This window comes from Lithobates pipiens, unplaced genomic scaffold (assembly GCF_037356315.1).
Source record: "Lithobates pipiens isolate NorthernLeopardFrog02 unplaced genomic scaffold, aLitPip1_a1.2 Scaffold_18, whole genome shotgun sequence".
Classification (NCBI taxonomy): domain Eukaryota; kingdom Metazoa; phylum Chordata; class Amphibia; order Anura; family Ranidae; genus Lithobates; species Lithobates pipiens.
In genome coordinates, this window is record NW_027507758.1 from 74,520,887 (window position 1) to 74,532,969 (window position 12,083).

Below are 12,083 nucleotides of genomic sequence, written 5' to 3' on the forward strand. Positions count from 1 at the left end.
GAGGGCCGGATTGGGCGAGGACTGCACCGGATCCCTGGACAGGCAAGTTCCCCTTTATTAAAAGTCAGGAACTACAGTATTTATAGGTGTCGACTTAATTTTTTGCAAACAGGCTGATGATTTTCTTTAACCCTTTCGCTGCCAGGCCCTGTGCTCCATTTTGTACACTCAGGTGGCCAGACCATTTTTGCAATTTTTCCTTTGCTTTTTTCCGCTGCGCATGCGTGAATGGTCCCGCAGCCTCATGGGACCTGTGACGCGTCCGAAGAGGTCACGGGCAAGGTGGGTGGGGCGCAACTTCTGTTGGAATTGCCTAGGTAACCTGCTCCAACCCCCCCCCCCCCCCCCAAAAAAAAAGGGGGGGAGGCAGACCATAAAGCGTAGCTTTTACTTTTACTTTTTCACATTTTTTTTGCAAATACCTTGTCAAATGAGTTAGAAGGGCTGTCTGATTCACTCTTCTCTTTGATAATTCACCCAGTTCTGTCAAGAGATTGTTGACTCCGTGATTGGCTCTGTATCTTTCTCATTGCCCTGTCCTCAGAATGATCTCATTACTAGTCACCCTTTACCCTCCACAGTTTATCAGTGCAGAGACAGACAATTATTGCCTGGGTGTGTTATATTATGTTTATTCTGTGCTATCTGCACTGATCTGCCTTTGTTCCATGGTCTTCCAAAGGTGAAGTTTGTCTTTATGATGACTAGATGGTGTTCACAAGAATAAACTGACCTTGTAATTACTTGACTAGTTTAAACTGACACGTGAGCTGAAACCTGATAATACAGAGGTTTGTTTAGGTGTGTGATGTTCTGCTTTTTGGATGCACAGGAACCCAAAAAATTTACCGGAACCATAAAAGCAATTGTGTCCTGTCCATTTCTGAGACTTTATAAAGAAACCAGAATACAAACTCAGAATTGCTGGATATATCTTTTGGCTTATAACTTTTGCATCTCCACTTTGCCCAAAAATGAAATGCATGTTAGCACTGACTATTTAGGTATGTACATATACTACCAGATTTCAGTCAAATTTCCATCATATTCCGTCAAAGCTTTTTTGGCTATACTCCTATGGATCACAGGAGTGCAGTTCGTTCCACACTCCTTTGACCTGTTTTTAGCCAATAGTGCGCGAAAGCCCGCTGTCGGCTAACGTCACACAGACGGTTCAGGCCAGGGAAAGGTTCCCGACTTCACAGTTGGGATCCTCCCAGGTCCCCCACCGGGCAACTGGCTCAGCCTCACAGCTGCACTGCTGGCAAACTGAGCCAGCCGCTCCCTCCCCTCCCAAGCCCAGCACCCCAGTGACCACTGGAGTTGTAGAGCAGAAAGCTGGTGACTGACAGTCATTGCTCTCCGCTCAGAACGAAGGGGAGAACTGAGTGATCAGCGATGTTTGATCTCTTAGTTCTCAGTGCAAAGGTGACGGGGGACAGATGCAGCATTGGATCAATGCTGCATCCACCTAGGTGAGTATAAAGTGTTTTTTTTTTTTTTTTTGTTTTTTGTTTTTTTTAAATAAGCCCCATACGTCTCTTTTAAATTGAGCTAAAGCTGATCAATAAAATTTAATTTGATCTAAAACATGTAAGTGTTCTCAGAAGTTATTTTCAGTATTTTTTATATCTGTAGTTTCCATTAAAATACAGTGATCACTTTTTGAGTCTTTCAGAGAGGAAGCGAGGAGAATTCTCCCCAAAGAACACATTCAAAATTTTTAAGGTGCTCTAATTCTTCTCTGTTTTATGACAAACTAAAAAGTTTTGGTTACAAATTTACTGTAAATAAATTGCTATAAATGTTTTTTGTTTCTTTTAGAAAATCCTGTTAATGCTAATAGAAGTAATGATTGTAAAATGTGTTTAATAAATGACATAAGTGACATACCTCTTCTGTACATCAAGATGTTATCTCCTATTTTTCCCTTATAGGCACAGCATTGGGCATGTCATTAAACTGGTGGAGCAGCATGGTAGTGATGTATGGTGGACACACCCTATAGAAGAATTACTTCCAAAAACCGTGCTTAAACAGGTATGCTCACTGCTGGGGTAAACGTCATCAAGTACCCACATTTGTAGTGCCTGGCTGCAAAGTGACAAATGTAAACAATGTTAGCTGGTCTGGTTTTTGTGTTGGGTTGTGCAGGAGGATCGGGTATATTCCTGATCAGGAGAGTTTCTGTGTAACCTGCTGTTACTATACCACAATTTTATTTTGTGAATAACTTCACTGCAAGGAAACTGAATCTTTACAGTTCTAATTTATCATATTTATGAATATAACCAGATTAAAAGAAACCTATATATATTTTTTTTATCCGCATCAAATGCTGTGTGGTTTTCGCACCAATTGCACAGCTACAGAATGTGATTTTTAACAGGAATGTAGTGTGATTCCTGTTCAAATTGCATGCGGTTCTTGCATTGCATCCAGTGTGAAGCGAGCCTTGGACTGAAAACTTGTAAGGTTATAAGAATCCAGTGGGTGTTTTGATTTTCCACTATACTCCCAAATATGCAGTGAAGTGAAACCAGAGGTTCATGGTCAAGAGAGAGACCAGAGCAGTATGAAGCTAAGTCATTATCAACCAAAACCCATGAACACGTCCAACTTCTTAAATCTAAACTGCAATCAATTCAAGCTTTTCTTACAGAAAAAGGATATTATCCTAGTACCGAATGGTTGTATTGGATAAAGTGGCTACTGGATATCTTATGTGAGAAAACATCTGAAAGCAGTGGGGCTGATTTACTAAAACTGGAGAGTGCAAAGTCTGGTGCAGCAATGCATAGAAACCAATCGGCTTCCAGGGTTTATTGTCGAAGCTTAATTGAACAAGCTGAAGTTAGAAGCTGGCTACCATGCACAGCTGCACCAGATTCTGCACTCTCCAGGTTTTAGTCTTATTTTTTTTATCAACCTGTGGTACTGGGTGGCTTCATTTTTATTGTATAGGGGGTTCAAGGTAGCAGTTTGCATGTAACCAAGTGCCTGTTTTTATGGTCTTAATTTATACATCACAGGACACAGAGGACTTAGTTTTCATGATGATTTGGGTTATGTTGCCACCTTCAGGTGAATGGACACTAGCTCAAAAAAGCAAGAATCTCTTCTAAGGCCTCCCATCTCCGCTAAGCCTCAGTTTTTACCTTTGTGTCCTTAGGTGATTGATGTGCATACAGTTGTCTCCCTGAAGATCTCCTTTTAATGGGCTTTAGATCCATGCTTTATGGCCTATTCCTAACACCCCTGATGGGTCAGTGGAGGGCTTCATCTGGATTGATTGCTATAACCAGTTTGGCAAGAGGGACTGTACCCAAACCCCGCATGCAAGTGTGGGGACATCATGTAATGCTTCTAGTCTGTAAAGCACTAGATCGTGTAGGCAGTGATCTTCAGGATACATTTTGCCAAATGACCTCACTGGCATTTTGCTCTAGTGGGCCAGGGCATTGATCCTCCCGGAGAGGAAGATGAGTCACTGAAGGCCCTGCAGCTTGGACTGGTAAATGAAATGTGATCTATAAATGAAGGATGTGTGGATGATAGAAAGGTCTGCCCCTTCCATTCATTGATGTGTTCTATGAATGGAGGAGCTTGGCAGAAAAGGTGGGTATCGTTGGGCTCTCTTGATAAGTGCAAATGACAGTGATTTGGTTCATTCCTGTGTATCATCCGAGGCTGTTCACTTCACTGGGTATATGTGAGGGTTTACATCCACTTTAAGTACCATCAAGGATCAGATGTCAGCCTTGTTGATTGTTCTACATCTGGGGCCATCTGGGGCCGCCTAAACCTAAACATCCTAAGAAGGTGCTTGACACTTTAAACGTTGTTCTACCTATTTGAATTTATCTGAAGGCTGTAGCTTTGATATTCTGATTCCCTGTTTGTTCCCTGTTTGTTCCCTGTTTGTTCCCTGTTTGTTCCCTGTTTGTTCCCTGTTTGTTCCCTGTTCACTGTTTGTTCCCTGTTTTGTTCAGGCTACTTCTCAGTCCACTATTTCTAGGTGGATAGGCAGCTAATTTCTGAGACCTATGGTATCACAGGAAAATGTTCTCCTTTCCTGGACAAGGCCCATTTTGCAAGGGGTGTCAGTGTCTCTTGGGCTATTTGTGTCTCCTGGGCTATTCAGCATCAAGCTCATGTTAAAGTTTGTAAGGCTGCTACCTGGTCTTTTCTTCACGTTTGCTGCAGAGTTCTACCAGGTAGATGTTTATGCCTTTGTGGACAACTGTTTTGGGCAAAAGTTAATGCAGATGACTTTGTAGTGAGGTTTTCCCCCATGGTCTTTTTTTGGGGTTTTGGCGTGGTGGCATGGTTGCCTTGGGCATGTTAGCCTCATGTTTAGTACTTTTGGACATCCCAAGTAGTCATAATATGAAGTTCTGTGATGTACGATAAGGAAGTTTAGGATTTTTAGTTTACCTGTAAAAATCCTTTTCTTGGAGTACATCACAGGACACCAAGATCACTCCCTTCTTGTCTTTTCCTCATTGCTTGCTACAAAACTGAGGCTTAGCTGAACTGAGAAGGGTTATGCTTGGGAGGGAATTCCTGCCTTTTTATGGCCTGTATCCATTCACCTGAAGGTGGCAGTATAGGCCAAATAGTCGTGAATATGAAGCCCTCTGTGTCCTGTGATGTGCTTCAAGAAAAAGATTTTACAGGTAAACCAAAAATCCTAATTTTACATCTTTTTTACCAGGCAGGTAGCAACGTTGAAGTGTTGGAGTATGAGCCTGGACGGGATGTTTTGGACATCTGGTTCGACAGTGGAACATCGTGGGCGCATGTGTTGGAAGGTATGGGATTCCTATAATCAGGACAAGACAAACTCCAAGAGCCAAGTGTTGTGTGGTTGAAAGTATCATGTTGTGATGATCAAGGGTGTGTGCAGAAATGTGTGTTTCTGGGTGTCATTGTACAAAGATATTTTACAGACATTGTTCCACTATTCTAACACTGTCATCTACTGAGCAAAATAAACCTTGTTTATTGGAACAGAACTGAAGCTTTTTAAGCAACCAATTGGATTCCATTTTCAGTTTCTGAGGAAACAAAATGCTAAAGCGGAACTCCATTTCGTTTAAAACCTCTGACAGGAAAAGGTTTTAGGACAAGAGACCCCATGAGTACCTTCTGTTACAGATACTTCTCCCTGGCTGGCAGTGGTAATGTACACCGTGCCATGCTTGTGCAGTTCAGCGTGCACATTCATGGAAGTGACATCATTGTGGCCTGGCCTTTCAGGAAGCTGAACAGAGCAAACCTGGAATATCGGGAGAAGTCCCTGAACACTGACAACAGAGTGCTGGAAGACTTCGTTGACAGCAAAGTTTTTCATAATGTGCTAATATCCTGTGCATGCTAGAACATTGTCATAAACCTCCTGGGAGGCCCATGGGAAAAAAATTAAAAACTAAAGCAGAGTTTATTTCCCCACCAAATCATTTTTTTTTTTTTGGAAGTGTTGGACTGCGGAATTCACTAGCAGGAAGCATTTCCCTATGGCCTTCGAGGGAAACATCTCTTTCGGTCTCCGTTGGATGCTACCATTAAGGATTCTGCGGGGGTTAAGAGTACCCACTTTCCCCAGTAGAAGAAGCCTAAAGGGCAGGCCTGCAATTCTTTTTCCTATCCTAGAAGAACCCCTTTCACTTCACACTTTCCCTCTGACAAATCCATTGAAAAGCCTTCCTTGACATGTCCCAAGGTTACAAGGTTGAGTTTCGTTCCCTGCCTGTTTCTCACTTTCCAGTGTCTCCTCAGTGCCTGGGCAGTTTCCATTATGTGTCTACTGGGCTCTTGATACAAGAAATCATTGCCCCGATCCATGGTATGGAATGTTTTTTTCAGGGGTTGTACTCCAAATGCTCTCATTGTTTCCAAGCCCAAATGGGATATTCACCTAATTCGAAATGCTTACATTTATATCTGAAAATTCCAGGTGGAATCCACAAGATGCATTATTGATTCAAAAGGGGGCTTTTTGGCCTCCGTGGACATAAAGGACACTGCTTTACATAAACCCCTATTTTCCGTGTATCAGTTTTTTGGGGTTTTTTTTTTTTGCTTTGCAATGGGCCTTCTGTACTGACAATTGGTAGCCCCTCTATTCTGGCTATCCTTTTGTACCTAGGGTGTTCACCAAGGTACTGACTCCAGGTTTGGCCCTGTTATGCTTTAGCCTGATCCCTATTGTGGGCTATCTGGCCACCCCTTCTTTAGGGCGTAGTCAGCGAGGGCTCTAGTGGACAATATGTCTGTCTAGATCAGGGTTTCTTAACTTGGGTTTCAGGGAACCGGAGGCTTCCTTGACCAATGAGCAACTTCTGCTTCTTATATAAATTCCCACTGATACCATCAATCTTTTCAGCTATCTGTATGGGAGTAATTCTTCCCAATGAGCACACATGTAAGGAGCATTTTTTTCCACTGATCATCACACAATGTATCATGGGTAATGGATATAGGAACTTTTAGCAGGGGTTCCCGAGACCGAAAAGTTATTTCAAGGGCTCCTCCATGTTGAAAAGATTGAGAAAGGCTGGTCTAGATTTTAGAGGTTTGGATGGAATCAGAACCTTCAGAAGTTGATGCTGACACATCCCTTGGAGTATTTGGGGCTTTTTCTTAATATTTCCTAGGCCAGGGCTTTCCTTCCTCGGGAGAAACTTATGACTATCCAGTCTCAGGTATTTGCACTCTAGTCCAGATGCCGTCCAAATCTCTGCTCCTGTATGAGAGTCTTGAGTCTGGTGGTGGCCTCATTTGTGGAAGTTTAATTTGGATGTACTGATTATTCTCCTTATACGGTTTTGCACAGAAGCTAATCTCTGCCCATTATTCCCTCTAATATGAGCTGTAAGACCAATACAAATTTCTGCTAAGGAAGAATATCTCCTATTCTGAATACTGATCCTACTTACCAGATTCATGTGCCCTGGCTTTTGCAATGTGATCAGCGCAGGAGTGAGCCTAGAGCAGCATTTCCATAGTAAGTGTCAGCAGTTACTCATGTATACATCGCAGAAAGACCGCTAACAAATCTAAGGTGACAATGGCGTGTACTTCCCATTTCAGAGACTTTCTGCATTTTTTTTTTTTAATCTAATAGGTCACAGGTTGATTTTACTTGTCTGAGGTTGCTTTTTATTTTTATATAAAGTAATTAAATCATTGTTTAATTGGTATTTTTGTGCCTCTTTCTCATCCCTGGGCTTGTTCCTTTGTTAGTAACTCTAGAAAATATTAGATGTTCACCCCCAGGTTGTAAAATGTAGCCCTTGCTGAAGACTGTGCTGAGCTCTTGTTCTGCCAGCCGATCAGTGTGTAAGTAAACATTGTTACTCTGTTTGCTTAATTTTTAACAGGGCAATTGCCACTTTACAACATCCATATCTGCACACATTTTAATGCTGACCCACAGATTTAAAGCAAACAAAAGCTTTAGATTATGCCTGAGATCACCTATTCACCTGTCTGATCTTGTTTTATATAAATCCGCTGCCTTTTCAGAGTTGGAGACTATAGTACAGTTGGCACAGGGATGGTTTACAAAGTTGTAACAGGGCAAGCTTTAGTTTAACTGATGTAAAAATGCAGTTCTGGGCAGAATTGACCCACCTTACACTTCTAGTTCAGCGTTAGCTGGAGATGCCTTTTATACAATATTTGCTCAGGAAATGTCTAATTATTCTTCAATTAGATTGGGTTTTTATAGTGTAACAGCACCTTGCTGCAGTTGCACGTATATCAAAGGGCCGTCCTGAAAGTATAACCTTTTTTTTTTGCCCCCTTATTTAGAGAAATAGCACTGACTACATTGCTCAGCAAATTACTGAAATTTCCTGGCTGGGCTTATGCATGTGCTGTGCACTCTTATTCATTCATAGATTTGCATCTGAAAAACAATCAAGATTAATTCATGCTGCAATATTCTTGTATCTAGATAAGTGCAACCTTTTTTTAAAGAGCTAGCAGAAAAAGACTTGAAGTCACATGCTTTAACAAGACCGCTGTCCACTGGCTGCTAGTATTAGGATTGGTGAGCTGCAGTGCCCAAACGAAACCAATAGCTGCCTACACAGCTACTATGAGGCCTGGGGTGTGAGGAGGATAACCATCAGTGAGGCTTTTTAGTGAGCTGGAATAAGATAAGCTGAAGTCCGTTCACAGCAGAGGCAGATCCAGGGGGGGGGGGCAATGGGTCAATTGACCCCCCCCCAAAAATATTACTGACAGTCTCTATCTCTAACATCATTCTCAGCAGCAGTGGCACCAGGAGCGAGAGACCCCATTGTCTTCACGCCACTCTGGAGCTTCTACAGGATGGAGGGAGGAGGTGGGTGGAGCCACTGGCTGGGCCTCTACTGTTCTCTGCACTGGTTGCTAAAGCCTGTGCCACCTGGCATCTAGCAACCGGTGATGTCAGTCACATCGTACTGCTGCTGAGGAGGAGGAGAGCCCCAGCATTCAGAGAGGAGCCTTTTTCCTTCACACCTGTTGAGAATGTTGGCTCCACCCGCCTCCTCCCTCCATCTTCTTCACACTCCAGCACGACGTGAACACAGGTTGAAGCAATGGCTGTGTGTCAGTGTCGCTGCCATGTGATGTTGCCCGCAATGCAATCCCAGATCCCGCTCATCTCTATTGCTCCTCCATGGGAGCCCCTCCCCCACCAGAGCACCAAAGTATTTGATTAAAGGTGAGTACAAAAACGAATGAATGTGTAAAATCCAGGTTTTATGCCAGTATTTATGGAAAAAAATGCTGTCCTTTTTAGTATTGAAATTTTAGTCCTGTTCAATCTTAACCTCTATAGCCCCAGAAAGTTTTACCCCCCCCCCCCCGTATGACCAGGCCATTTTTTGCGATATGGCACAGCGTTACTTTAACTGACAATTGTGCGGCTGTGCGACGCTGTACCCAAACAGAATTGGCGTCCCTTTTTTCCCACAAATAGTTTTCTTTTGGTGGTATTTGATCACCTCTGCATTTTTTATTTTTTGCGCTATAATCAAAAAAAAGTGTAAATTTTGAAAAAAAAGCAAAATGTTTTACTTTCTGCTTTAAAAAAAATGTCTTCATCAATTTAGGCCAAAATGTATTCTGCTACATATAAAAAATCCCAATAAGTGTATATTGATTTTTTTGCACAAAAGTTATATCATCTACAAAATAGCAGATAGATCTACGGCATTTTTATTTATATATTACTAGTAATGTCGGCGATCTGTAATTTTTAATGAGACTGCGGCATTGCGGCGGACAGATCGGACATTTTTTACACTTTTTTGGGTAACCAGTGACAATAATACAGTGATCAGTGCTAAAAATATGCATGGTCACTGTACTAATGACACTGGCAGGGAAGGGGTTAACATCAGGGGCGCTCAAAGGGTTAAGTGTCCCTAGGGGGGTGTTTACTAAATGTGCGGGGGATGGATTTACAAGTGATTGATAGGGTAAATGGAATATATTAATTTGCAAAGAGTGCTAACTTGCCCTTTGAAGATAGGCTGAAAATTGACAATCTTATGTGAATGACCATCCGCATATCAAATGAATATCACCAGAGTGTTAAGATTTGACTTAAAAGGAACTTTAGATAGTTGGCTATTTCTCACTCTTTTGGTAAAACATAAATTGTATTGTTCTTCCTAGCTACTCAGAGCAGTTCTCTTTGAAATTTACATGTACTGACATTGTATTTGCTCTCCTTGTCTGTAGTTGCTTACAACTACTGGCTTGAATCTTAAATACATTTTTGTGGATTCAGCTTCAGCAGTCAATATGTTATTGAAACCCCTTGAGTTCTGGGGTTTCCCTATCATGATCCATGTTCCTGGTTAGCAGGAACACAAGATCACTCTGTTCATCTCTGACAGAACGGCGGTCTGCCTTATTTACATCGGCAGACCGCTGTTCTATCTCTGTGGGGAGCGATCGGGGGTTGCCGACGGACATTGCTTCCGCCGACCCACTAATTGGCTCCCCCTCTGGCCAATCAGGACGGTATGATATATTAACCACTTAACAACCGCCCTATAGCCGAATGACGGCTACAGGGCGGTTTCTTATCTCTGGGAGGCCGTCATATGACGTCCTCCCAGAATTCCGCTCTCGCGCGCCCCCTGGGGCGCGCACTCGAGAGCATCCGTGACCGCCGGGTCCACAGGACCCGGCGCATCACGGATCACGGTAAACGGCCGCTCATAGCGGCCGTTTACCACGTGATCGCTCCGTCAAATGACGGAGTGATCACTTGTAAACAAACCGGCGTCATGTTATGACGCCGGTTCCTCCCTCCCCCTCTCTGTACCGATCGGAACAGCGGAGGGGGAAGAGATCGGTGTCAGCAGCGATGTGGGCTGCATCTGCAGTGCCCACATCGCTGCTCACCGAAAATTAACCCCTCAATTCCCTGCAAATACTCTGCAATACCCTGCCATTACTCTGCATTACTGTGCAATACCCTGCAATACTCTGCATTACCCTGCAATACTCTGCATTACCCTGCAATACTCTGCATTACCCTGCAATACTCTGCATTACCCTGCATTACTCTGCATTACTCTGCAATACTCTGCATTACTCTGCAATACTCTGCATTACTCTGCAATACTCTGCATTACCCTGCAATACTCTGCAATACCCTGCAATGCTCTGCAACACCCTGCAATGCTCTGCAACACTCTGAAATGCTCTGCAACACCCACCAATACCGTGCAATGCTCTGCAACGCAATACTCTGCAACGCCATACTCTGAGATACCCAGCCATACCCAGCCATAGTCGGTGATACCCTGCAATACCCAGCCATAGACACCCCCCCCCTCCCGCCGCCCTCCGGTGCTTCTACCGACTCGCCAATACGATCAAATCCAGAATCTTTTTTTTTTTTTTTTTCAGGCTTCTCAGCTTAGACATGAGATGCGGGGTCTTATTGACCCCATATCTCACTGTAAAGAGGACCTGTCATGCCATATTCCTATTACAAGGGATGTTTACATATAAACATACTTATAAAAGTGATCAAAAAATTTATTTTTGGGGAACAAAATGTCAAACTAAAATAAATAAAGTAAAATGAACAATACATTTTTTTTTTTTTTTTAAAGCGCCCCTGTCCCTATGTGCTCGCATGCAGAAGCGAACGCATACGTAAGTCCCGCCCACACATGAAAACGGTGTTCAAACCACACATGTGAGGTATCGCTGCGAACGTTAGAGCGAGAGCAATAATTCTAGCCCTAGACCTCCTCTGTAACTCAAAACATATAACCAGTAAAAAAAAAAAATGTAATCGTCGCCTATGGGGATTTTTAAGTAGCGACGTTTGGCGCCATTCCACGAGCCTGTGCAATTTTGAAGAGTGACATGTTGGGTATCGATTTACTCGGTGTAACTTCATCTTTCACATTATGCAAAAATTGGGCTAACTTTACTGTGTTTTTTTTTTTTAAGCACAAAACTGTTTTTTTTTTCCAAAAAAAAGCATTCGAAAAATTGCTGCGCAAATACCGTGCGAGATAAAAAGTTGCAACGACCACCATTGTATTCTCCAGGGTGTTTGCTAAAAAAACATATATAATGTTTTGGGATTCGATGTAATTTTCTAGCAAATAAATGATGATTTTTACATGTAGGAGAGAAATGTCAGAATTGTCCTGGGTGCTCCAGAACGCCTGATGGCGCTCCCTGCATGTTGGGCCTCTGTATGTGGCCACACTGTGTAAAAGTCTCACACATGTGGTATCACCGTACTCGGGAGTAATAGCAGAATGTGTTTTGGGGTGTAATTTGTGGTATGCATATGCTGTGTGAGAAATAAACTGATAATATGACAATTTTGTGAAAAAAAAAAAGTAAAAAAAAAATCTTGATTTTGCAAAGAATTGTGGGAAAAAATGACAACTTCAAAAAACTCATAATGCCTCTTACTAAATACCTTGGAATGTCTTCTTTCCAAAAAGGGGTCATTTGGGGGGTATTTGTACTTTTCTGGCATGTTAGGGTCTCAAGAATTGAAATAGGCCGTCAGTACTTCAGGTGTGATCAATTTTCAG

At 42.6% G+C, this 12,083-nt stretch overlaps 1 protein-coding gene across 1 annotated transcript in view; it reads left to right on the plus strand.

The window, feature by feature from the left end:
* Positions 1 to 12,083, plus strand: part of IARS2 (isoleucyl-tRNA synthetase 2, mitochondrial) — a 134,633-nt gene that overhangs the window by 89,140 nt on the left and 33,410 nt on the right. The window contains exons 13-14 of the mRNA XM_077485787.1: positions 1,938 to 2,040; positions 4,718 to 4,814. Coding sequence (XP_077341913.1) covers positions 1,938 to 2,040; positions 4,718 to 4,814 — 200 coding nt within the window. The remainder of the gene's footprint in view (positions 1 to 1,937; positions 2,041 to 4,717; positions 4,815 to 12,083) is intronic.